Raw genomic sequence first — 26,506 nt, 5'->3', positions numbered from 1 at the left:
ACACCAGCTGAGGAGCTGCACAGAACAGGACACAATACTTGGCACTTAGCTAGCAAGCTACAAGGGAACAGCTCAGAGCGCTTCAGGAAAGGCAGGTCTGAGTCACCCCATTTTACAGATGTGGACTGTGAAAACCCAGGCAGGTGAAATGACCTGCCACAAGTGATTCCTCCATCCAGCTGTTGTTTCCGCTGGGAGATGGGAGAGCGGGGGATTCACCAACCTGGCCAGCAGCTCCTTGGGGCCTCAGGGTAAGAATCTGAAGCACGACAGAACATTGCGATTATTATTTTAATAGTGAGGTTTAAAGAATTGCATGTAGCAGAGACAGGAAGAAACATACAAAATTAGACCAGAATCTTGAGCTACAGTACACATCCCTCCAAGGGAGAAGTCAAACCTTTAGAGATGGCTACAGTCTTGCAGCAAAATGTAACAAAAAAAATCATCATACAATAAATTATAAAAATCATGCAGACTCCACACACAGGTCAGATCTGGTCCATTTATACAATGGGCCGTCGAATACTTGAGCTCTTCCAAGCTGAGGAGCGGCTGCAGTGGGAGAGACTCAAGAAACTGGAACCCTTCCTCCCAGTGGCGCTGCAGTCAAGACGAACTTGGGATTTAAAATAGGACCAAACAGGTGAAAGGAAAAACAAATCTCAGTGGTGGGAATATGCATGCTGAATTGTTTCAGTCCGCAAAGCACAAGGAGAGGAGTCCGAAATGCTTTGGACACAGGTAAGGCACCGTAAGCATGAATGGAGAACGTTTTTCGTTTTCTTTACATCCATTGACTGGTCTCTCACTGAAGACCCACTGAGCCTCTCCCTTCTGCAGCCCTTCGGAGCTGCTCCAGGTACAATGCAAGACTACGAAAAACAGTACTGTTAGGAACTTTGTTTCCAGCCGATCCCTGTGATCCCAAAGAGGGCACAGCAGAGCCTTGCTAGCTGGAGCATCCAAACTGATTGCTCACCTCTTGGGGGGTGGACACACCTCCTCATTGGTGCAGTGTCTATTACTACAAAAAGCCCAGGCTCAAGGGCCCCATTTCAAGCAGTCAGGAAAAAAAAAAAATCAAGCAAACCCCATGTTACGTTAAGCAAAGCTGACATTAAGCACACTTAAGTCAGGCTAGTTGAGGAAGCATCACATTGCCATACAGTGGTATCTTCCTGTTCTTCCTTCTGCCCCTCTTCCCCACCCAAACAAGTCTATGCCTCCTTGAAGGGCTCCCTGTGATCTACCATTAGCAGCATCCTTTGATGAGTCACAGACCAGTTTGGCCGAACCATCTTGGATACTCCCCGCATTGCTACAAAGCTGGTTCCGCCTGCGTTTTCCCACCGACCGATAAATGACCAAGGCATACAGACACCACAGCAGGGTGATGAAGGAAACGCTAACAGGTCTCCGACGAGCAGTGGAAGTACCACAAAACATATACAAGACAACATTCGAAACACCTAATAGCAAAGTGCTTTGGCCCAGAAGTTGCGATTTGAACAGAGGTGCATCTTTATTATTTTTATTTAAATGCAATTTCAAGCTTATTGGTTTTTATTTTTTCCTTTAAAAAGAACCCCCTCTGCTTCCAAAACAAGACTCACAGGAAGCGAACATTATAGGGAAATACTTTTTTTCCTTTTTTAAAATTTATTTAAACAAAAATGCACAGTGCATTAACTTCTCTTCCAACCAGCTAAGCTGGGCAGATATTTTTCCTCCAGAAAAACAAAAAACAAACCCAAAATTTCCTGTAACTGGGCAGTGGTCCTCAACATGAGTGCTGCCTAGTTCTAACATAAAAAGGATACATTTCCATCATCATAGAAAAAGAGCAGTTTAAAGGTGAGGATTTTAGTATACTTGCAACAAGCCCACCTTAATCCTATATTACAAGCTTTTTACAACATACAAAATAGATCAGTAACTATGATTAATGTAACCCCTCCTGGTTAGAGAGTAAATATACAGAATAATCATCAATCTGGTACCAACAGGAGGACAGAAGTAGTGTATAAGGCAAAACAACAGCTAGGTACTGGATTATTGTTAGAAACCATGGAATCTGAACAGTCATTAGCTAGTTTGGCCAAACGAGGCAATCCCCCCATTAGAAATAGTGTGAAAACACTCTCTCTAGCCAGGCAACCCACAGTCAGAACACAAGGACCCTGATCTCCCCCCCACAGATTAAAACCTATTTAGCAGGGTTTCCATATTTTTTGCTTATTAACATTACAACGATGATAGTCTTCCTGTTAAAATGATAAATCTGGTCATTTAGCATTAAAATCAGAGTACCCAGCAGGGCATGAAGGGCCGTGCCACCCATCGGGAGCAGAGACAGCATTTCGCAGGAACCCATCAGTCTGATTAAACTGACCGCTCCCAATACAGCAAGCTCCGACATCACAGGCCGCTAGCTACCATCCGTCTCGTAACCAGGGGGCAAGCTGGAGATGCTTGCAGCTGCTGTTACCAGGTTAAAAAACCAGGAATGATTAGCCTTGTCAAATTCTCTTCCGGGGGGAGGAGGGGAAATCTAGCAGTGCCCTATTTGCTACAACAATGCGCTCTGAGGAAGGGCCACGCAGCCATGGACAGCATCCCCAGACAGAACACGGCCCACAAACAGCCTGCATGTTCCAGCCAGGGGTCAGTCCCTCTGGAACGGCTGGGATAGCATGCCCTGAGCTAGCATTTGCTCCGTCCAGTGTGCCCGTGTTCCTTTGGGACAGTAGGGTCCCCTTCGCTGTATCCATGGGGGGAAATGGCAGTTGCTGTGTCTGGGTAAATAACCATGTTAGTTTAAACTCTTCCTGTACCCTGTTGCTTTAGCTGACCTGATCAGTATATAGTGTTCTCAGCCAATAGTGTTCTAGACATTCCGCTTTTCAAAAACCCATCCCTTTTCCTACACTCCCGTCTCCAAATCTGACACCCCCCTCCCCCCCGGGCCCTTTCCCGCCCTCCCTTCTCCAAATCTGACGCCCCGCCCCACATGCCCCTGCCCTAGCATGGAGCACCGGGGGGTACTGGCCACACCACGCTGGTTTCTGGCCCCAAAGCCATCACACACTGGCTTTCTTGCTTGGAGTTCACCCTACGTTATATTAACTTTGTGGACCAGGAGAGTCTTTTTGCACAGATCTGCAGAATGGCGCAGGAAGCCTCTTTCCAGCGCGGCCCGTGGATCTGCAGCTATAAAGTGGAGGAAGGGACTCACCCAGGTAAGTCCAGGTATGAATGCATAGATGGAGGTGAGAGGGGATTCATCCGGGTTTGTTTGTTCCTTGCACCATTGGAAAAACAAAACAAGACACTGGGAGCTTCTCATGCAGGTTCCTAGGGGCAGGAGGGAAAGTCCATTCAAGGAAAGGAGAGGAGGTCTGTCTCCTCGCCAAGGAGCAACCAGGCAGTGCAGCTGGACTTCACCTGGGAATGGGAGGCAGCGGCGGGGCCCCCCGTGTTGCTGCAAGGCAAGGAAGCCGGGTTAGTTAGGCTGTAACAGGAAGAGCAGGAGTTTCCTGGCCAAGACACTCAGTTCAAAGGTCTCCTCACCAGCTGCCGTGTCAAGTATCGGTCCTTGGACACCAGCCTGGCCAACGGCTGCCGAGTCTGTGCACTCATGGGCCACTTCCCCCAGGGAATTCCCAAAACCTGGGATCCCTGTCCAGCAACCACAGACCCAGCTGTCACTGGTGCACGGGCTCGTTATCATCCCAGCTTCCAGCACTGCCCCCTGGGGCTCCAGCTTCCACCCACCCAGGGGATGCAAAGAGCCACCGCCCCCGAACGAGCCATGGAGGAGCCCAGTGTGAGGCCTGGGGTTTTGCAGGAGCGAAGGGGGCGGGGGGGGAAGGAAATCAGGACTGCATCTCCAGCCAGTGCCTGTCAGCAGCAGGCTCCCAGGGAGCTCAGGTGGGGAGGCCAGAGCCCTGGAAGCTCTGCACTGACGGAGGCAGGTCTCTGGGGGGTGCTATTAGAAGGCACAATATTGCCACAGGCCATGAGCTTAATCAAGGCACCTTTGGGGTTAGACCCCATGTGTGAACAGGGGCAAAGACCCATCGCGCGGGCTTGGAGAAGCCTAGCAAGGGAAGACAACGGGCTGATAGAAAGGCAAAAGCCCATTGCTCGCTGTACAGACAGCCGGTGGACAGCAGTGCTCAGCAGTGGCTTTAGCCCTCCTGCTCTGAAGCGGTAGGTGCCACCCAGGTGGCTTAGCGGGACAGGCGCTGGGGAGTCCTCCACCAACCAGGCGCAGATGTTTTAGCGGCGAGACGCATTGGCTAGGTCCGTCACCTACCTCGGTTCGTTTTGCTGGGATAAGTTCTCTGGAAGTGTTTATACTCCTCTGGAGCTGGAAAGTCTTCAACTGGATGAAAGGAATATTTGGACTCAAAGTCATCTGGGAAGAAGGGAAAAGGGTGAACTAACTAAGACAACTGAAGAGAGGAAACAGAAAAGGTCAGCTTGCACCCCGATTTCTCGGAGCTCCCAATCGGAGCCAGTGACGCAGAAGCGCTCTACTGCTGGGGGGGAGCACGGAGAATCTCTCCCCACTCGCGGGAGCTGCTGGGCATGTTGGAGATCCAGCTGTGCGAGTCTGAGCAGCTGGGGATGGAGATACCCATCCTGGTCATGCTCTGGGTGTCACGGGGGAGCGGAGTCAAACAGTGTCTGGCTAAGCAAGTCAGTACAAATGAACCAGAGGAGAATTTTTCCCTCCCCTTGTAAGTTCCCATTTCTCTCTGTGCCATGCTTCCTGGCTGGCTGACAAAGGAGAATGGCTCCAGACACAGGGCTGAATTTCCACCTGGAACCCGATCAGCGGGTGTTAATCACGCAGTTAGAGACACGATCCCATTGACGGGGGCCCTCCATTCACTGCGCTAGCTGCAAAGCCACTCTGCAAGCATTAGGGAGTGCTGCGCGAGTGGAAATCAGGCCTTAGCCTCATCGAATAGTTGGGCCCCAGTACCTGTTAACTGGAACATGCTCCCTCCCCACCCTCTGTTCCTAGTGGGCCTGGACCCGATTCAGACAGGAGCCAAATGGTTCACGAGGCTCAAGTTCCAGTCGATGGTGGTTAGATTTTCTGAGTGGGGCCCATGACTCCAAGCCAGGGGGCAAATACAGAACCTGATCACTTCAGCCTCTATCAAATCCGGTTCCAGAGCAACGCACAGGGAGTTTGCCCACCCCAGCATGTCTCATGCCTGGCACTGCCCAAGGCCGGAAGGTTTTCATTCAATAGTTAAGCCCAGTGCTCTGCAGGAGTGGGGATTCCTGAAGGTTTCCCACCCTTGTAGCCAGCATAGACACCACAGCCAGGGAACACAGGGCTTCCCACCACCCCCTAAAGCCTTCATAAGACCCTGAAATTCATCCATTTTATCCTCCCTTGTCTCCAAAGGAGCTAGAATTCTACCACGACATGGTATCAGAAGCCAGGCTGCTAGGGGCTAGAGAGACACGAGGCAATGAATGCCCTGGGGGGAACAGAATTCCTCTCTGAACTGAAGGAGGACAGCAATAGCGGGGTTCCACCCCGGAAGCGGGGAAGGGCAGAGTCAGCCCTGCAATAACACCCTTCGGAAGAAAGCATCTGGCTGTTAAGGGCAGGGAGGGAGGGAGCATTATGCTCTCCTCCCAAGAGCCAGCCACAGCAGAGGCACTGTACTGGAGACAGACCCAGGAACGCTCGAGCTGCCGGAGAGTCGTGCGCCCACCCATGAAGATTCCTGAACTGCTGCAGCATCAGCAGGGAGTGGCTCGCACCTTGTTTACGTAGGACCTACAAGAACAGCAGTTTTCCATGCACCTCCCCAACGCAGTGTCTGTAGAGAGCTGTTTGGAACCTGGACTGCATTGCCCAAGCAGGCCGAGGCAGGTTCTGTCTGGGGTCTAACATCATCTACTTACCCAAGAAAGATCTCATGGTGGCGATGGAATCTCTGTGCCCATTTCGCACGGGCGGAGGTGGAGGGGGCGGCCCAGCAGGTGTCCTGGTAGGTGGGGGCGGAGGTTTCCCTCGACTCGGAGGCTCCGATGACCCATGCATTCTGTAGGGGGGCGGGGGCGGGGGAGCATCACGACCACCATTCCGCATCAGCGGGGGCGGGGGCGGGGGGGCTGCAACAGAAACCCTGATCAGCACAGATAAGGACATAGGAACGGTCAGACCCATGGCCCAGCCGCCAACACCAGGTGCCCCTGAGCAAATGAACAGAACAACACAGCCATCGAGTGATCCAGCCCGTCGCCCGCTCCCAGCTTCCAGCAAACAAGGGCCCGGGAGACTCTTGGATCATCATGTCCATCCGCGCAGCCTGGGCAGGACTGTGCCTCCCCCAGCACTCTCCAGTGAGGCATCCTCCAGCAACGGGGCACTGAGGGTTATTCCACCGCTCGGAAGGTACTGCCCAGTTCTCCAGTGGGCAGCCCAGCGGGGGACAGAACGCCAGACCTAACCTTCCTCCAGCCGGCTGGGGAGCCCACGTTCAACAAGACTGGTCGTTACCATTGCAAAATCCCAGCACACAGCTCACCCGTCAGGCTCTGGACATTTTTCAAGCCAGTATTTTCAGGGGCCCACTCTACCCCCTCATGCCAGCCGAGACTCCAGGTCAGGCAGAGATGCCAGGCTAGAGCACACCAGGATCAGGGCTCGGCAAGTACCTACTAGAGCCTTTCTGCTGTTTCGTGCCCCAATGAGACATTTTCAGCTCATGTTCCTAATTAGGTTAATTAGACAGAATAATGCACCAGCTCTGTAGCGGTGACTCAACTGAGGGACTCCAGCAGGGCCACAAGGGGCTGGAGCTGGCAACTAACCGAGGCAGAACTGCAGCCTTGTGGCGCAGCCCGGGACGGTGCATTCGAAGAGCCCGATAAAATACGAGTGCTATGCTTTCCCGACTCCAAGGGCTGACCACAGGCGGATGCTTGCACGGCCACGGAGCCACGTGCGAGGGGGAAGCTGAGGGCATCCGGGAGAAAACGCAAAGAGCTTGAAGAGAAAATGTTGCCTTAAGTCGTGCTCGGAAAGGCTGACATCAGACCCTGAAGCTCTGACTTTCTCCCAGGAAGCTCCTGCAAACGAGGGCTCTAACGCAAGGGACAAGTTCCAGGAGGAGGCTGAACCCCCTCAGGGATCAGACAAACACATCGGTAAGCCTGACAAACGAACGCCCCTTACCCGCAGCAGGCACTGGGGATTCCACCCCGCCCCCTTGTCTCTCCTCACACCTGGGGAGCCACGCGGCTACACCGCTGCAAACCATCAGGAGCCGGCAGCCGCGTCTCACGTGGCTGCCTGACGGCCACACTAGCTCCGGGGCTGCTGACCAGGGTGCGCTGGAGGGGCTCTTACCTGCTCCCCTGCTTGGAGGGTCTCGGGCTGGCGGAGGGGGTCGATTGCTCTGGAGTGACGGGGAGGCCGAAGAGGGTGGAGGAGGGGCCATGCCCCTCACGGAGCCCGGGGTTTTCCTATGCAAAGAGTTGTGTCTCTGGGGCAGCTCCGGGGCCAGCTCGTTGATAGGGCTGGAAGGGCCATTGTGAACGCCGGGGGGCTGCCGATAGGGGGGCGGAGGGGGAGCTAGAGACTGGTTCTGAGAACTTGGCCCCGTTCGGACATTCACTGGGGATGGGGGGGGCTTGATGGGGGGCGGTGCTGGGGGGCCATCCCGGCCTGCGGTGAGCCGCTGTCCTGGAGTTGGTGGTAACGGCTTCTCCCGGTTGTAGGAAGGCGCTTTGCTGCCATGCATCGGAGGAGGTGCGGGGGGTGCGTTGGCTCGGCGGCCTGGAGGCGGGGGCGGAGGGGCAGACGAGCTGTGTTTCATGCCAGTACTGCCTGCGCTGTTGGGCCGGGAAAGGTCAGGCAAGGAGGGTCTCTGCATCCGGGGAAGCTCGGGAGGGGAAGCCCGGTTGTTGTCGGAGTCATCATGAGGTCGGCTGTTGGTCACAAGCACCGGGGGTCTTGGGGCTGCTGATCTGGAGCCAGGAACCTGAAGCGACTGCTTGCCAGAGGAGCTGTCTGTGACGGACAGAAAGCTGGGTTACTTGCCAAGGGAGGAAAAGGGTCCCAGCCGGCCTAGGGCTTGAGTTGAGGGAGATCGATGGGCCCAGCTTGGTCTGAAGGGACACACTGGAGCCAGCGCCCGGCACACAATTCAGCGGAGCCAGAGCGCTCAGCTCAGCAGAGTGCCAGGACGGGGGAATGGCAAGCACAGGGATCTCCAGAGGGAGCGGAAAGCTCCCCTCCCAGGCAGCACTAATTAACCCTCGCAGGTTCTGAAGGCCAAGGTTATGCACAGAAGAAAGGCAAAGTAACATTCTTCTGTTAACACTTGGTGCACCTAGGGCCATTCCCAAAGCACGAGACAAGACAAGCCTCATCCCACCCCGGGAAATAAACTATCCTTAATGGGACAGATGGGGGAAACTGAGGCACAGAGGGATGCACTGGTTTACCCAAAGTCCCAGACAGGATGGCTGTAAAAACTGGGATTATCGCCTGGCTCATAGGCCTGTGTTCAGACAATTCCCCCGTCGGGGCCAGCCTGGTAACCCTGGTTTCATGCAGTGAGAACCCCCAGCCCTTCTGAGACCAGATCAGGTGCCAGAGCCTAGCGAGGGCCGGGGGCCACGGAAGGACTGGTGCATTGCAACGTGCTGTGATGCGCCCCTGCACCCCAGCAGCATTTCAGACCCCCCTGCTCGACGCTGGTGACCAGTAAGCAACGGCAGCGAGCGATTTACTGGGTACCTGAGTTGTCCTTCGCTCCTACGGGTCTGAGCTTAGGGACGCCCCCTTGGAAGAGGCCCCCTTTGGGCTGGAGCGCTGCTGAACTGGACCCGCTGCTGCCGCTGCCGCCTCCTCCCTTGGGCTCTGAAACAAGAGGGGTCCAAACTCAGCCCCTAACACAGCCTCCCTCCCAAGGGGCCCCTTTCCTTCTCGCGGCTTTGATTTGAAGCATCCCAGCTCCAGGTGCAGCATGCCTCAGATTAGGCAGCACCGGGCGCGTATGCGGGGCATTAGCAGCTCTGTTCACCCCCACTCGCTGTCGCTCCAGGACCACTAACTGAACGGTGCCTCTCACGTCTGCAGCTGGAGCACCAATATTCCCCCAGGCCTTGGCTCAGGAGTGAGTGCGTGTTCACAGAACGAGGACTGTACGCCTAGGAGCATGGGGCCTCAAAAGTTTCTAAGGGAAGGTGTGGGGAGAAACCAACTCGGCCAGTCCGGAGCAGCCATGGGGCTGTCGCAGTTTCACAACAAATGCCCTTCCCAGCAACGGCAGCAATTTGGAGGAACACCAACTGGAATTGCAGTTAGAGGTGGACAGGAGGCTTTGGGGCCAAGAGGCACCGCCCGGCGCTTTGGACGCAAACGCCTAGGATACTCACTCTCCAGGACTGGAGCGCTCCGGTCATTGACCTGCGTCACCTTTTTCAGTTTGGGCCCTTTGCAGATATCTTGGAGCAGGGCTCCTCTACCTCGCTGCTCATCTCGGCTCAGCTTCGGGAGCTCGGTGTTTGCCTAGAGACAAGAGGGACATTACAGAGAGAAAGCAAGTCAGTGCCAGGCACGTTCCCAGCCCTGCTGGTACAGACGGGCTGGCTGGAAGTCTCATTACAAACCAACCCCAATCCCCCCATTCCAACCCTGACTGCAGCCCCTGGCAGCAATGCACTGTCCCTTCCCGCCACAAGGCAGCTCTGCTTCAATCCCTCCCTTCCAGACGGAGCATCGCGCCAGACCCAAACCAAGGCACACGCAGAGTTCTCAGGTAGTACCGGGCAGGTTCCTCCTATGCCCAAGAGGAGCGTCGCTACAGTCCTTGCCCCCTTACCCCACACATAAGTATCCCCATCTCCGCTGGGTCAAAGGGGCATAAGAACCACACCTGAGATTCTTTGCTCTCCCTCTGGGGCCATTTGGGAGGGAAGGGGGCAGCAGCCCCACATCACAGGATCTCAGCCCTCCCCTAGCACGCCTCGAATTGGCTTTGGTGGAGGAAGCGCCACTCCCAACTGACAGGTGATGGCAACCGTTAGCCCACCAGCAACTTCACTTCCCCTGTTCCCTCCTCTCATCCCCTGCTTCTGACCAGCTCCACTTCCCCCGCTGCCCAAAACGCGCCTAGCTCTCGCTGCTGAGCAGGGCCCTGTCTCACACCAGAACTTCTGCTAGTGACACGTCCATAGGGCTGGTCATGCTGCCCAGCTGAGCCCTGAGGGGACACTGCAGCAGGCAGTAACCACACAGTGCCAGATCAGAATCATGCACACAGGGCACAATCTCACAGCATCACCTAATTAATCAACACGTCTCCAGCACTTAGCATCGTCTGTGTCACATGGGCATTCACTGATCCCCACCACACAGCCAGGGAAACTGAGGGCAGGAGTCAGGTGACTTATCCACAGTTACACACAGTCTCTGGAGTCCCATTCAAGCTGCCGCCAACAGCTCCAGCAACGCACCAGGGTGTCCAGCCAGAGAAAATGCAGCTGTGAAGAAAGCACCCCATGTACATGAGCTACCCCAGGAGAAGGGAAGTGGCAGGGCAGAGTAGCCACTAGCCCCAGAGAGAGGGGGCGAGCGGGGCCGTACCTGATTAAAGGTTGGTGGTGGAGGGGGGCCAGGAGGCGGTGGAGGGGGAGGAGGTATTGGCATCCTTTCCCACTCCTGGCTGGCTCAGTCTGCTTAGCGTCCGTGGAGCGTTTGGTCCCTCATATACCTGCAATTCAGACAGAACCAGTCAGGGACCCGCAGGCCGTTTCAGCAACACAACCGTGCAAGTCCCAGGGCAAGGAACGGCAACTGGCACGAGCGGGCCACGCTGTCTGAAACACCCCACTTCAGCAGCCCCGCCTTTCTGAGAGTCCCCAACGACACGGATCCTGGGAGAGAATCACAGGCGGACGCTGAGCACAGAGCTTTAGGATACAGCACCACATGGACGTCCGTCGGGTACAGAGACTTCTACAAGGGCTTGGCTTCAGGAGAGCAATACCTGTGAGCTTCGAGCGCCACCTCCTGGCCAGCTTAAGGTGCGAGATTCCTTGAGAGGCAACTACTTCAATCACACCTGGAAGAGCAGCCTGGGGGCAGCTACTATCTCCCAGACCCTGTATCTGGACCCGCTTTTACGTCCCTAGCAAGGAAGGCTCAGCACTTGCCCAGGAAGCATGGCTGGTGAGAGCTGCAAAGCATCCAGAATTCAATTTATTTTTAACCCAATCATCTCACTTGAGAAAGGAACAAACCAGCTACCTTGATCCTACACTCCATCAATCCACACCACTTCAGCCACAGCAGGCGGCTGCTAACGCCAGGATTTAACGGGCCCATGACATCTACAGCTCATCAGTGGAAATCGAGCTAACGCTGCAGAATTCCCAGGCGGGAGCCACAAGCCATAAATGTATCTACATCTTTTATCGTGTAAATCATCATCAAGAACCATTTGAGATGGAAGAGACCTGGAGCCTGCACCCCTGGGTCACAGCAGGGGAGAATCTCTTCTTCCTGAACCATCCCTGAGGAGGCGGCATTAACGGCCAGATTTTCAAAAAGGTTCAGATCGCACACAGGCGCCAATGCAAAGGGCCAGCGGAGTACCTGAAAATCTGGCCCAGTGTCTAGGTTATTTCTAACAGTGACTCCAAAGTGCCCAATGGGAGCGTATTTCACTGTCTGAACTGTTCATATAGAAATATCCTAATAATGTATCTGAGTTCTACCCTACCTAGCACAGCCACCACCAACTGCTGGTAGGCCTTTGAATAACCTGGGTACTGAACAGCCTGTACAAACCATCCACTGTCACAAATGAAACATTTCCGTGGAGGAAACAGATAAAGGCACAAGATGGTGAATCACCAGGTGACTGCAAGACACTGATACCTGTCAGAGCCATTAGTCTGACAACATGAAATTACAAAATTAAAACTCTCAAACAGTAGCGGCTAATGGGATTGGAATGTGATGAACACCAGGACTCACTTGTCAAAGCAGGAGTTACATGTGCTCCAGATCCCTTGCCCAGATCCCATCATAAGCAAACCAAGGAGTTTAACAGGCAGTTACATGACATAGCAAGATGGTACCAGTCCACATACTTCATAATGCAGAAAATAAACCCTGGCCAACCTTTGAGAGGTGGGAAGTGAGCAACAGAGGCTGCAATGGGGGCTTGTAATAAGATTTCATTATTCCTACAAGATAAACTATAGAACAATTTACTAGTGAGGCAACCCATATTGTCTAAATAAATCATGTACATTTTAGGTTATCAAAGCAGCTTTTTTTTAAGTTGTGTTCATTTCCTTTCATGCTAATTCACAGAATCCCGTCATTCCCACAGTACTCCTTCCACAATCAGAGCAAATTAGGGAGGTTCTAGTCTCATCATTTATATGTATTGCCTTGTTTAAAGGGACACCAGCAGACTGAAAGAGTCAATTTAAAAAAACAGAGTTCAAAATAATGTAAAGGACTTTCCCTGCCCTAGAGCCCACATACCAATATTTGTGGTTTTACAACCCCTTCTCTAAAAACGTCCCTCTCTTGCTGGTGAGTGAAAGAGCCATACAGACAGCGGGAAAGAGTGAAACTGGCCCTACACAAACTGCTGTTAAATACATAAACAAACCGAAGAAAAATATTTGTCTAAGTCTTTTGTTTAGTGTGATACTAAGTGGCACTTGAAACATTACTATGAAAAAAAATTCAGATAGAAACATCTCTTTAAATAACGAGGCTCCCTGTTTGAACACGGCACACCAAGTGAGCGCTGCAATCCAGCTACCCAAGAGCCCTTTCAGACAACAGCTCTTCATTTTGACACCGCTGTGGAATTCTGTTCGGGATGAGATCCTGCTTTTAAATAAAATCTAGACCTCATCTACAGCTATTACTCGTCTCAGCACTTTCCAGACTCTAATCCCAGACCTGAAGAAGAGCTCTGCATAAGCTCAAAAGCTTGTCTCTTTCACCAACAGAAGTTGGTCCAACAAGACACTACCTTACCCACCTTGTCCTCACAACAATCGAGAAGGCAAGTGAATTGGAGTAAGACATCAAATCCACTCAGATAGGAACTCGCACACAAGAACAGATCTGAAAGAGAACAAATTTCTTGGCTGGGGTTTCTCTGCGCTGCCTTCACTGCCTTCGGTGTGTCTGAACAGGAGCTCGCTCCCTGAGTAGCATCACGTGTGCTCCCACTCCTTCCTGCGATGAACTCATGCTTTCGTGTTATGTTCGCACTGCCTGTTGCCACAGAAGCAACTGTGATGTCACAAGGCCAATACTGTGATTTCATAGCTCGGCGGCGAAGATGAAAATAGCTTGGGGTAATTAGCTTACACTAACAGCTGGGAAATGCGCACGGGGTAAAGATTTATGATTCAGTCTGAGGTATTTGAAAGCCATGCCTAGCACCCAACTTCCTCTTTAAAAATATCAAAGCCATGAAGAACTGCTCCCCATCCTCTCGACGCGTGGCCTGTAGGAGCATTCAGATGATTAGAGGAGTTATCAGCAAGGTAACGGATCTCCACTGAGCGGAAATCAAAGTTCAGCAGCTTGCTACGAGCATGATCAGGCCTGATGGAATCCCCATCGCAGTCCATGCAAAGGAAGGTGTTGCTATCTAGCCCTGTACTTACACAACAGCACTTCCCATAGATCCTGAACATTACATACACCAATCCTGCCCAACCGTGCGAGTACCAGCCGTGCTCAGATGCTACAGAAGTAATACGCGGACGACTGTGATAGGCACCCTAGACCAAGAGCTGCAACCACCATTCCACAGACACCGAGTACGTGATTTGTTTACGGTCACAAAGCAAGTCACTGGCAAAGTCCAGGATAGAATCAGGGCACACCTGCTTCCACATCCTACTTCAGACCCCTGGGACCTCACTGTACCTCGAAGATCATTACTCAACTTTCATCAGTTTGACGTGCAATCGTTCAGTGGAACAGAGGGGAAAATCCCGCAGAATTAAACTGAGTGACTGTGGGGCTGGTTGGGGAAAGATTCTCACAGTACATGTGGATGCACTTTAATCTCTGAACGCTTTACATTGAGCAGAAGTCCCAGTCTACTGAAACAGGCGTTCAAATAAAGGTTCTGCCCTAGAAGAAAAAAAGCAGAAAGAGTCTAAGCTAAAGCAGCTCAGAGAGAAAAGGGAGCTAGATTTCTAATGACCAGGTCACTTCATTTTAATGTGTGGCCCAATGCACATTACAGATGAACCACTTGGCAAGGTGGGCAAGGGAATATCTTTTATTGGACCAGCTTCTGTTGGTGGAAGAGAGAAGCTTTCAAGCGACACGGCACTCTTCCTCAGATCTGGGAAAGGTCTCTCGTATATCCTGCAACTAAACACGGCTACAAACCCCTCAGCAAAGGTCAGGTTTAAAATTAAGAGCCAATGAATTCAACTGAGCTCAAAAAACAGCCCCTATTGGAGCGCGTTACTTTATACCGAGAGAAACCAGAAGAAAACTCCAAAGGAAGGCTGAAGTAATCTAGATCTTGGAATCTTAAAAAAACAAAAAAAAAACCACACCACATCTTTTGTTAGGTTCATGAAGTCAGTCAACACAGCTGATAAATTTCAGAGTAACAGCCGTGTTAGTCTGTATTCGCAAAAAGAAAAGGAGTACTTGTGGCACCTTAGAGACTAACCAATTTATTTGAGCATAAGCTTTCGTGAGCTACAGCTCACTTCATCGGATGCATACTGTGGAAACTGCAGAAGAGTCTCTCACAGCAACACTTACAGGCCCTTCCCGTTGAGTCTGCACCTTATGGGAAACGCGCCCCTTTGACACAATGCAGTTAAGACAGCCGATGCCCAGCATTTCATTTGCTTTGTCCTTTATTAACCAGGATTTTTACCTGGAAAAAAATCTTAATGTTCAAGGGTTTTATACGCTCCAACGGTTTAGCCTCTGGTTTGTGGTGGAAGCAATTTGAAAGACCCAGAGCAGGGCAGCATGCAAAAGGCACCGTAATAGACTAAAGCACAGAACACAGCCAGGCTCTTTGGGTAAACCAGAGGAAAAGACATTTGCCATTTAGTGGGTCTTTTATACATAAAAATAAAGGAAGCATCTTCTTCCCAGTTTCTTCAGTTGAAGAGCTCAGAAGGAGGCAAGTGGTTTTTGGATGGCAAGGTAACCAGGCCTCCTTTGACAGAGATCCTTTATAGTAACCATTCAGAACTCAGCTTGTGTCCCACCCACTGGAAAACTTATACACTAGTTCATCCGCCCAATAAACCCAGATCAGAAGTGGTCTATTTGCAAGCACTTCTATTGAGCGTAAGAACAAGTCCTTTCCCCCACCCTTTTAAAGAATAACTAAGCCAAACTTCATGCTCAGAAACTCACTGGATTGTAGTGACCAACTGTGCTTAGCCTTCGAAAATCCACACAGATCAAACCCATGCTGGAAGTAGTTTAAACTTTCTAGGCATTTGTGAAATCCAGATGTGCTGTAAAGGGAAATAACTTGTTTTCTAAAGCATTCAGTATTGATCCAGTCAGGACTTTTCACTGGAGATGCAGCAGTGCCTTTCACAGGTCAGGAGCACATTTCCTCACCTTTCAAAGGGATTTGGGTACCGTGCCAGATTCATATTTCATAGTTACAATGCTTCTACGGCTAGTTTGCATTTGCAAACCAAGATGAAGAAAACATTTCATCCTCACAGAGGGCAGTGGCTTTGAACTGCAGATTGGAGTGGAATTTCCAATCCTTATGATGCCGGACTGATTGCTGGATGTAGCTATAGTAGCTTTTAGACTATACACAAGATTAGAGCACTTCCATAATTTCCTTCTTCAGCACCCTGAAAGTATTCCAGATCCTGGACTCAGTATCCCAGACCCAACCCTGAAGTGCGACATTCCTGAGTCTCTGTTTCTGAAGAGCACAGAGGTTGCTACATAACTAATTTACTCTGCAAAATATCTCGGAATTGAGGGTCAGTCAGGCTTTTAAAAATGTACCATAAATGTTTTAAGAGAGCAAGCTGCCATCTCAATTCAAAGCTTCTCAGACACATGGCCCATCTCTGAGTGCAAACAGACATACCTGCTTCAGTTTGCAGGACTCAGACACTCATCATGAATTACTAACAACCCACAGGCCCTGACAGTGCATTTTTAACAAACCTTGAACAAAAGTTTCAGATGCCTCAGGGCCAAATTCCAGGGTCCTCAATGGAGCAAGACCCCGCTTTGCAACTCAGTGGGAGCTTTGCTCCATTGGAGGGCTGCCAAGTTGGGCCGTGCATTAACAGCTTTCCAGAAATCTTAACTTTCTTCATTTGGCAAAGGAAGAGTGTCAGCAGGATCAAGGAATCCTGTCATCACATCAAACTGAAGCAAAGGAAACAGTGATCTGGCAAGGAGGAAACACCCCTCCCATAAAAGCTTAGGGATTTCCCTCCCTCTCCCGCCACAGAACAACCCATGAGGTGCAGAGAGGGATGGGGACGCATGTGACGAAAACTAACAAGAGGACTTTTCTTATCAACATTTTATTTTAAAAAATCCTCTACTGATCATTTAACTGACAACAGTAAATAGAGACTGAATCAAGGGCTTTCTGAGGCTTTAGAATGTGACCCCATAAAGGCATTTGGGGAGGGGAAAGGGGGATGCATTCAACTGCACCACCCACGCCTCCAACCAAACAATATGCTGCAAGAGGAAAAAGGACCCCAGTGCCTTTGTTTGATTGACGTTAGTAGCTTATAGTTCAAATAAAAGTTACATTTCTTTAGCAACAGCCAGTAATCCAACATCCCCGTCCACTAAGAGCTCAAATAGCTGCTTGTATGTTCCAAGTAAATTAAACTCTCACAATTGAAAAGAAAAAAGGGCTATTGTTTAGTTCATCTCATATAGGCCCCCGAGAACGGTCTCAGAGCAGAATTTAGGTGCAACAACAGAATGTACTAGGCAAGGAGAACGTCCAATGAAATTAGACTCAGCACTGAGCAATGCAGAAGCGGAGGAGACGTCACTGGCTAGGCTGATAGCATTTTCAAAAGGTGCTAAGGGTCTGTAAGAGTGCATCTTCACCTCTAGGGCACCCCCTCATGCCTGGACGCAGTGCTGCAGGGAACTTTGCCTCTCGCACCCTAACCGGTGGCCACTTCCTTGGCCCCACGATGGCCAGTCCCAGCCCGTGTCTTCTCCTGACTCCCTCTCTGAGTGTGTCCACACTGTAATAAAACACCAGGGCTGCTCCATCTCAGCTGACTCGGGCTGCAGGGCTATGAAGTTACAGAGCAGACATTTGGGCTCAGGGCTGTCCAGACTGCTCTTCTTTATTCCCATGAGTTCTACGTTCTTCGCAGTTTGAGTCATTCCCACCCATCCTTACTTATTAACGGACCAGCTGTCTGTGGAGCACTCCTCAAAGATACCTTCTCAGCCCTTCTTGTTCCATGGAAGTCTCTGGCCTTTAACTTGTTCCTTTTGCTATCCTTTGTTTTTTCCCCTGTAGGCCACAAGGGACTGGACGTACTGGTTTGCCTGCCTCCTCCACTTTCTAGGAGGGATTCTTTCACAGGCTGGGATCTCTGAGCACTGCCTTGGGAGGCAGCACTGGCCACAACAGTCCCTTGCATTCTTCTCTTTCAGTGTGGGGAGAGATCTCTCGTCCTTCCATGCGATCTAGCGAAAGCAGGCTCCTGGGCCCAGGGACATAGCCAAGTATTCGCAGGGTTTTCCTAGGCACGGGCCAAGCAGAGATGGACCAATTTATAATCCAGACTATGCAGGGCAAGGAACAGGCATGCAGTGCAAGTTATTTTGCGTAGCTACCACAAATGGCCAATCCTTGCTGTAACAATGTGGGAACCGTTTAATGGAATTCCACCAGGAGAGTCTGGTTACCCCGAGCTGAGCCAAAGCCAGGATGACCTCACAGAGAGAAGAGATGCAGTCAGGAAACAGTTTGCTGCATGTTTTTTTTAAACCTAAGTGGCTAAAAACGCTGCTGCTTCTAACCAGTTCTGCAGTTCACGAGCAATTAGGAGCAAGTTTACAAGCCCAGGGCCATCTATTCAGTGCTTGCGAGTGATATTGGGCCATTTATACAATCGCTCAATGTTTGTACACAGTTCTGAAGACACAAAAGCATTACACATGGGCCCAGTGTTATGCTGGAAGAGCCATATGGGTGCTTTATGGCATAAATATGCAATTCTACTGCCAATGGCAAGACTATAACATCGCTCTCTCTGCAATCCAGCCTGCAAGGCATTCTGCTATCCCCACCACTACCTATGCACTCTGGGAAAGACGTCAAATGGAAGCATCTTCCTGCCAGGTGTGGTGGATAGTCCATATGGATCCCCAAATCATTTTATTAATGCCATGTCTTAGCCATAGGCCATTGTGCATAACCCGGGACCACTAGATTAAGACAATCTTGCAGTCCTTACTCAGGCAAGGCCCCCCCAGAAGTCAACAGGAGCTGAAGGAGCAGGTGTTAGGGCCTTCACCACAACAGCTCCAGTTGCAGGGGCGTGTGTGTTTTGCAAGGGTTGGGTAAGTGTAAGAAAGGTCTTGTGTCAACACGGGGGTGAAACTGACACACCTGCAGACTAGAGCTCAGTACCCAGCCCCGTGGACTGATTTAATCACTCAATGCAAAGCCTCCAGTTCACTGGCTGATTTAACCTGAGTTTTCCACTGGGACTTTAGAAAATAACTGAACAAAAGCACATTCTAATTGATTGATCTAACCAGTTAAACATGTTGATTTACAACTAAATAGAGCCTTTACACGAGATCTGCTCCATTGCTTGGCCGCCTAGGAGGAGCCGCTGTAGCTATCCACATTTATTTAAGCAATTATCTAGCTTACACCTGAGAATTTGTAAAATGTTACGAAGTGGTGAATGATACATTGCTTACTTACCAGCTAATTCACTTTTTGTTCCTGATTTGTATCCAGCTGCACTAGGGTGGTAACTGGAATTACAGACAACACCATGTTTATTTTGTAGGGAAATGTTTTGAGAGATTATAATCAATCTATAGTATCTATAGCACATTATAATAAATAGTCCGTACTAAATTCAAATTTTAAACAGGTTTATTTTTAAAAAAGAAAATTTCAGCCTTGGCAGAGTCATCCCCGGGGTGGTCTACACTACAGAGTGAGGTTGGCTTAACTACATCGCTCAGGGCTGTGAAAAATGTCACCCCCCCATATGGTGTCATTAAGCCGACCTACACCCGCGTGTAGACACCACGAGGTGGATGGAAGAATTCCTCCCTCAATCTAGCTACAACATCTGGATTTATTACAGGGACGGAGAAGCCCCTCCCAGTACTGTCGTGTGTACGCTGCAGCTGTCGCGCTACAGTTGTGCCATTGTAGCACTTCCAGTGGGACCCGAAAGTCACCCTGGGTCCGTTCTGGCCACGCATCGCCAGCAAGAAAGCTTCTGTCCTGTTCTGCCTCGTGCACGGAGACAAGTAATAGCCTCCCAGAGCTGCCAGCGCTTCCAAGGGAGCTGCTGCTCTGGTGTCCAAGGACGGGCTCTGGAGAACCAGGAGTAGGGCTAATGGGAGGTGAGAAGCCAAGACTGCTTGTCAGGGGCAATGGCAGCATCTCATTCATCCTGACCATGCAACCAGAGTGTCTCCAAATCACAATCCCAATTCCACCACTGAGTGTATGACCCATGGCAAGTCACAGCCACTAAGAGCCTCAGTTTTCCCTTCTGCAAAATGGGGGCCACGAAACGGACTCACCTTTGTGAAACGCTCCAGTACTAAGTGCTGTTACTGTGCCCCAGAAGCACAAAGAGGGAATTGATTCAGTAAGTGCTACTGGGAAGCCAGGAGATGAAAGAAGACAGTTTGTTTTCGTGGGATGTCTAACTAGGGACCATTTTCCCCCAGGCAACGTCTGTTTCGCCGTGAAAACCCTACTTTTATTTTGAAGAATGGCTCTGTCTTGCCCTCTGAAAGAGCGAGAAGTAAGTAGGTCAGACAGACTTGAGGACCAAACGCCCTGACAGAATCGCTTGAAAGCGAAGAGAGCCCGGCGGCGAGAGCCCCGCTCTGAAGCAAGCACCCTCACCTCTCCACTGGCGTGCAGGTGACTGTCACGCCTCACTTCAAAGATAATGCATGAAGAGCCAATCCAGTCAGAACAGAAAATCCAATAACGGAGTGGAAGTCTTGAGCAGCGACTCTCATTGCTGGCGCTAATGCCCTGGGGCCAGAGCCACAGAGACAGCTCGCTTCTGAAATTCACACATTGCCATGACTTGATGGCCGACAACATAAAGTAGGGCTTTGATTTAGCACCAAGTTATGAACACCAGTCAAACGGACCCAGTGAAAGGGGAAGATAGTAAATCAAGCCAGCCTGTCTGGCTCTGAAGAGCAACGGCCCAGCTGCAAAGAAATAATGTCTGGAGAGAGGGGGGCAATTTGTGTGCAGATCCGATGGACAGCCTGCTCTCCCCCCAGCTGTGTGGTGCAGCTCACATATCGAACGTATGCGAAGTTGCTGGATGCGACACTTTGTTCAGGAAGCGACCGGTCTGGGCAGTTTCTGGCCCAATGCACAGCTCACTGTCATGCAGGGGGGGCTGGGCCCCTTCAGAGCCCTAAGCAGCGAAGCAATACAGCGAGAGAGCTGAAACTGGGCAGAATCTTGCAACGTCATTCGACAATTTGCAGCAATAACCTAACTGACGACGTTTCCGATAAACTCTCCATGAGCGAGCCGAGAGGCCTAGCGGGTGTGCCCAACTACCCAGGAGTGTGACAACCGCAATAAGCCCTGGCACTAAAACACTAACGCAGGCATCAGCCCAGCACCGCAGGAGACATTCTTGGCAGGTGGGTCTGCCTCAGAGAGCACATTCAAATCAGCTCTCCTGCATGATGCCGGACAAATTCACGCCTTGCCTGAAACTGCATCGGCTCCTTCAGCAGCGGTCAAGGCACTACCGTAAAGGGGAATCAGCTTCACCAAGCGCCTCTGGCGTTCTCTAGCAGGGCCACCACGGGCCACACCAAAGAGATCAGCAGCAGGCAGAGCAGAATCCAAGGCTGCTGACAGCTAAACGAGGGGCCTCAGACAAAGCCACGGCATCTTTCCAAACATTCCCACCCGCATGCAGTACATGAAATATGCTCTCTGCAGTGGTTCCTTTAAATGACTCCCCCATGTGATGCTTCTATCCTCGGCACAGCCCAATTTTAGGACACCTGCACAACCCCACGGAAGAAGCTGTAACATCCCCGTCCTGGCGCGCTTAAGCTGCACTTCGTCCTTGGCCTGAAGGTGTCTCTTTGCCTCCCTCCATGTACAACACCTGCATTTCAGCAAAGAACGACTTCCATGCCGATACCAGCTGGCTGCAAGGAACTGTTGGTAACGCCTGTGAAGTGCTCTCAAGGTGCCAGGAGCAGTGCATTCATTTATCTGCTGATCACTACATGCAATTCACATCTGCTTCCACAACATCCCATCGGGCGACACTAAAATAACTGCTTGCCAAGGCTCCTGAACAGTTGCAAAGGGGGCCATTGTCTCTCTCTAAATGAATTTGGTTCTCAGAGCTACTGAATCAGAGATGGATTATTCATAGCTTATTAACTGCAAATGGATTTGTGTGAGATACTCATTCCAGATGCATCAGCTTGGAAGCTAGCTCAAGCTGCGGTTTGGAAAATACTCACTACGGACCCCAGAACACCAGTAATAACCTAGCTCTTACCCAGCACTTGCCATCAGCAGATCACAAGCGCTTTACAAAGCGGACGAGTATTACCACCTCATTTGCTAGATGAGGAAACAGGCACAAAGAGGGGCAGTGACTTTCCCAGTCACCCAGAAGAAGTAGAAGAACGGTAGTACTGTTCTAACATCAGCAGTAGAACCCAGGTCTGCTGAATCCCAGTCTAGTGCTTTAGCCATCAGGCCACACTGCCTGTAACACACTGCTTGCTGATGGCTGAGAATCCCTCCCTAATTCAGTCCCGGGCTACCCACCCCCAGCTCTGCTGCTGCCGCCTCTCACACCTGACCTGTCGTTCCAGACCCAGTTCCCACATGAGATTTGGCCAAAGCCCCTCAAAACCTGACATGCAGTTTCCCTGGCTCTTCCAGTACAAGACATTCCCTGTACAGTCTTGTGCTGGGACTGAATAGCCGAGTGAGAGAGAGAGAGAGCGAGCCAGCCCATCAATTAGGTGACAGTAGATGAGCAAGCCAACAGAATGCAGTGACAAGAGAAAACTCAACGCCAAGACACCTGGCACACACTCCGGCTGTGCAGAGATATTCTTCCCATACACAGCCCCCAACACGCAGCCAGTTCTGGAGCCCTGAAGATTATCTGGGGGCACCAAGATACCACACAGACAAATGCCTATAACAGACTAAAAGAAAAGGAGTACTTGTGGCACCTTAGAGACTAACCAATTTATTTGAGCATGAGCTTTCGTGAGCTACAGCTCACTTCATCAGATGAAGTGAGCTGTAGCTCACGAAAGCTCATGCTCAAATAAATTGGTTAGTCTCTAAGGTGCCACAAGTACTCCTTTTCTTTTTGCGAATACAGACTAACACGGCTGTTCCTCTGAAACCTATAACAGACTAAGAGTCACAGTCTCTGCACAGGTGAAACCTGAGCCTGGAAAAGCAGGAGAATAATCAAGGACAGGAATAAGCCATATTACTTCTGCAGAGCAAGGGGGTTGGAAAGGACAGTGCTTATACCATGGCACATTGGCCTGACACCAGTTTCTTTCAAGCCATGATAAGACAATTATCAGCTGCCTTCTCGTTTGTTTGTTAAAACAAGGACTTTGCACAGGGAACCCCAAAGATTTACAATGGAAGCACAGAGCAGGAAGCTGGGGGAGCACCCAGGTTATCACATGATTAGTTAGAACCATGGCAATGCACAATTTACCAGATCAGATCAGACTATTGGTCCTCCCCAGCTGTTACCCTGCCTCTAACTGCAGGCAAGAGCTGATGCTTAAGAGGAAAGCAAGAAACCCCATCATGCACCTGACCAGTTGGGCAATTCTGTACATGGCCCAGGAGGAGAGTTCCCTGGCTGCAATTGGCTTGTCAGATTCCCCCAGACTACAGATGAAACTGAGGTGTTCTCTTGCAGCCCGTTCCTTAAAATCCAGCAACAGAGACAAACCCATCACACGCTAGCCAAGTTCTCAAGTATGTTGCTGGCAGTCTGTTTGCCTGTTTTTCCTCATCTGCACATAAACCTAGCTTTGAGAAGGCTAAAGGCTGGGCAGGTAACAGCCTGAGCAGGGATAAACACCTGGGTCAAGATGCTTGTGAGAGTCTGAGAACGGGTAATCCTCTGCCCCAAGACTGACGCTCCCTTGGCTGACCGTCCAAGTCCTTCATGGGAGAGTGGCCACACGTCGGAGAGGGCTCCGGGGGACCCCTGGCAGGCGCACGCGTTCAGGAGTGGGGGATGACTGGGAGACGGACGGGGAATTTGGAAGAACTCTATGTCTCTTCTCAGAGAAGAAGGGGCAATTTAAGATTCGGCAGCACAAGCAGCTCGTCAGGCAGAGGCAGGTGCTTTGGCGATGCCAATAAGGCCGCAGCCTCCTTCCCAACTAGTGCGACGGGAGCGACACGAACAGCGTCCCACAGGGGCAGGGATGCCACGCACCCCCGGTGCTGCCAGGGCGTGGGAGAGAAGCACCGACACAGCGGGCCGAGAGGAACGAGCCCCTCCCTGGAAAGGGAAATCCCACCTTCCTCATGCAGGGAGCAACACAGAGCCTTGGAACAGCTGGCAAGAGCCCCCCGACCCGCACCGAGCCCGCGGCAATTCACAAGGGCAAGACACACCCAGGAGGGGCTGAACCAGGGAGTGCGGGGCGGGGGGCGGCACCCCACTGGGCTGCAGGGAATCGGAGCCACCCCGTTCGCTGCAAGGGCTCCCCGTCCGGATCTTCGGGCCCCAGCCCCAGACGACCCCCCCCGCGGGCCCCAGCCTCCCGCAGACGCCCCCCCCCGGACCCCAGCCCCAGAACCCCCCGCCCGGCCGCCCCCGCCAGCCCCAGACGACCCCCCCCTTGGGCCCCAGCCTCCCGCAGACGCCCCCCCCGGACCCCAGCCCCAGAACCCCCCGCCCGGCCGCCCCCGCCAGCCCCAGACGACCCCCCCCGCGGGCCCCAGCCTCCCGCAGACGCCCCCCCCCGGACCCCAGCCCCAGAACCCCCCGCCCGGCCGCCCCCGCCAGCCCCAGACGACCCCCCCCGCGGGCCCCAGCCTCCCGCAGACGCCCCCCCCCCGGACCCCAGCCCCAGAACCCCCCGCCCGGCCGCCCCCGGGCCCAGCCCCCCCGCCCAGCCCCAGACGACCCCCCCCGCGGGCCCCAGCCTCCCGCAGACGCCCCCCCCCGGACCCCAGCCCCAGAACCCCCCGCCCGGCCGCCCCCGGGCCCAGCCCCCCGGCAGACCCCCCCCGGCGCCTGTGGGCTCTGGCACGTCGCAGCCCCCAGCAGCGCAGGGCCCCGCCCACCCGGGGCTCCTGCTCACCCGGAGCCGCCGCCGCCGCTCGCTCCGCACCGGGGCCTCCTGCCTCCGCCAACCCGGAAATGAGCGAACCTCCCCGGCCCCTAGCCGCGGCGGCCAAACAAAATGGCGGCCGGGGAACCCTCTGCGCATGGGCAGAGGACACGCCCCCCCCATCCGGTTTTAGCGCGACGGGACGCTCAACGCTTGGGACAGGTTGAAGACGCCATGTTGGGAAGGTCATATGGCCTGCCAGTATGCGGCCATGTTGGCGAGGTCACCCGGTCACACAGCAGCCCGCTGCCCTGTTGGGAAGGTCAAGCGAAACCATCTTTGTGGCCATTTTAGGAAGGTCCAAAGGAAGTGCTGCTATGTACGCCTCTTGGGAAGGTCGCTGAGCTGTGTGGCCTGGGCCACCATGCAGGGAAGGTCACATAGGGCCCTAGGACCAGTGAGTGGGGGTGGGTTGCTGAGGCTCTTTGCCAGACCCTGGAGCACCCTGGGACCCACCTGTCCGCAGGCCTGTGGAGCTGAGGCTGCCACCTGCCCTCAGCCTGGGGTACTGGCATTTCACAGCACGACGTGACATCATCACACTGCGCCAAAATGATGTCACACCTCAGTAGGCCTCTACTTATTGTTTCAGTGACATCACACCACTATATGACATCATCATGCTGCACCAAAATGCAATGATCTTAAGCCAACCTCATGCCCCCCCAGCCATGTCACAAGACCCCCAGCAACCCTACGGGGGTGGGGGGGGCAGGGTGTCAGCTGGGAGCACCACATGGGGTCCTCTGCCAGCTTCTCTCCTGGGGTGACGGCCATGTCCCTCTCTGCACAGCGCACACACACACACCCCGATAACCCACACTCAGGAACTCGGTGCCAGGGGTCCGATCCTTCCTACTAATTGGATCCCCCAAATTGCTTCACCCCGCTTTAACAGCTGAGGGGCCCAGCTCCTGGGCATGCTGGAGCCCAGGGAACATGCAGGGAGTCACACACAGAGTGCTAGGGAGCACCTCTGGGCGCAGCCGGGGGAAAGGGCACATGGACTTAAGGTTGGCGCCTGTCCCAGTGTTCTCAGGAGCGTCCCTCTGTTGAGGTAGCTGTCCTAGGAAATCCACAATGGGGTTCATACACACGCCAGCTGGCCAGGTTGATGGGCTTAGGATAGAGACCCTATGCACTACAGAGACGGCCATCTTAGGCACGGCCAGCCCCTAGGTTAACCTCCCCTCTCAAGAGACGCACTCGGGCGAAAGGGGGTTAGGGACCTTGGACTTTAAAGGTGTAACGCCAACAGGCCCCCGGCCGGCAGCAAGCAGGATCGAACTGTGGCTCTCTGGAGCTTAGTGCAAGAGGCTCTTCCGCATGAGCTAAAAGCCAACTGGCTGTAGCTAAGGCTGTAGAGCAGACTCATTGTCTCTCTCTAAGTGGTCTGGTGCCACGAGATGGGACACAATGCCACGCCCAGGAGGTGTGTGGGTTACAAAGGCCTCTCCTGAAAGACTCTCCCGAAAGACTCTCCCAAAAGGCTACGCCACGCAGAGCCCCGTTTGTCTCCCCCATGGGGCGTGACGAGTGGAACTGAATGAGAAGGGGCAGGTTGGCCTGGACTGGAGTCTAGAGACTCAGCAGGTTGCATTTGCCTAGGGCCAATGCCGTGCGGTTCTGGTGCCCGGCTGGGGCTCGGACCCGCTGCTGCAATCATTCAGGTGCTGGACATGCCTCTCAGTAGACAGTGCCGCTTTTATTGCCAGTTCCGGTCCGAAGTCTTCCTCCCACCCCAGTGCTTCTGGAGCATGGTAAAATAATCATAAACTCAGAACCCAAACAGCCTCAGCCAAGCTGCACAGTGCATCTTTCCATTCCAGCTCGTGTGGGCAAAGGGCCGCA

At 52.5% G+C, this 26,506-nt stretch overlaps 1 protein-coding gene across 2 annotated transcripts; it reads right to left on the bottom strand.

The window, feature by feature from the left end:
• Positions 1-277: 277 nt before the first annotated feature.
• On the bottom strand, positions 278-24,752 carry WIPF2 (WAS/WASL interacting protein family member 2). Of its 2 annotated transcripts, XM_073325524.1 has the most exons (9): positions 24,626-24,752; positions 18,987-19,039; positions 10,637-10,763; positions 9,427-9,559; positions 8,786-8,908; positions 7,391-8,053; positions 5,941-6,150; positions 4,322-4,423; positions 278-3,484 (listed from the first exon to the last, which is right to left on the bottom strand). In XM_073325524.1, exons 3-9 carry the CDS (start codon positions 10,697-10,699, stop codon positions 3,444-3,446), a joined length of 1,335 nt encoding a protein of 444 aa, XP_073181625.1. In that variant the 5' UTR covers positions 10,700-10,763; positions 18,987-19,039; positions 24,626-24,752; the 3' UTR covers positions 278-3,443. The 2 variants fall into 2 exon arrangements, with proteins under 2 accessions (XP_073181625.1, XP_073181624.1); XM_073325523.1 differs by lacking the exon at positions 18,987-19,039.
• Between the last annotated feature and the right edge of the window lie 1,754 nt (positions 24,753-26,506).

This window comes from Lepidochelys kempii, chromosome 27, assembly GCF_965140265.1.
Source record: "Lepidochelys kempii isolate rLepKem1 chromosome 27, rLepKem1.hap2, whole genome shotgun sequence".
NCBI lineage: Eukaryota > Metazoa > Chordata > Testudines > Cheloniidae > Lepidochelys > Lepidochelys kempii.
The sequence above is the reverse complement of the archived record's forward strand: the minus strand, read 5'-3'. Positions and strand labels throughout refer to the sequence as shown.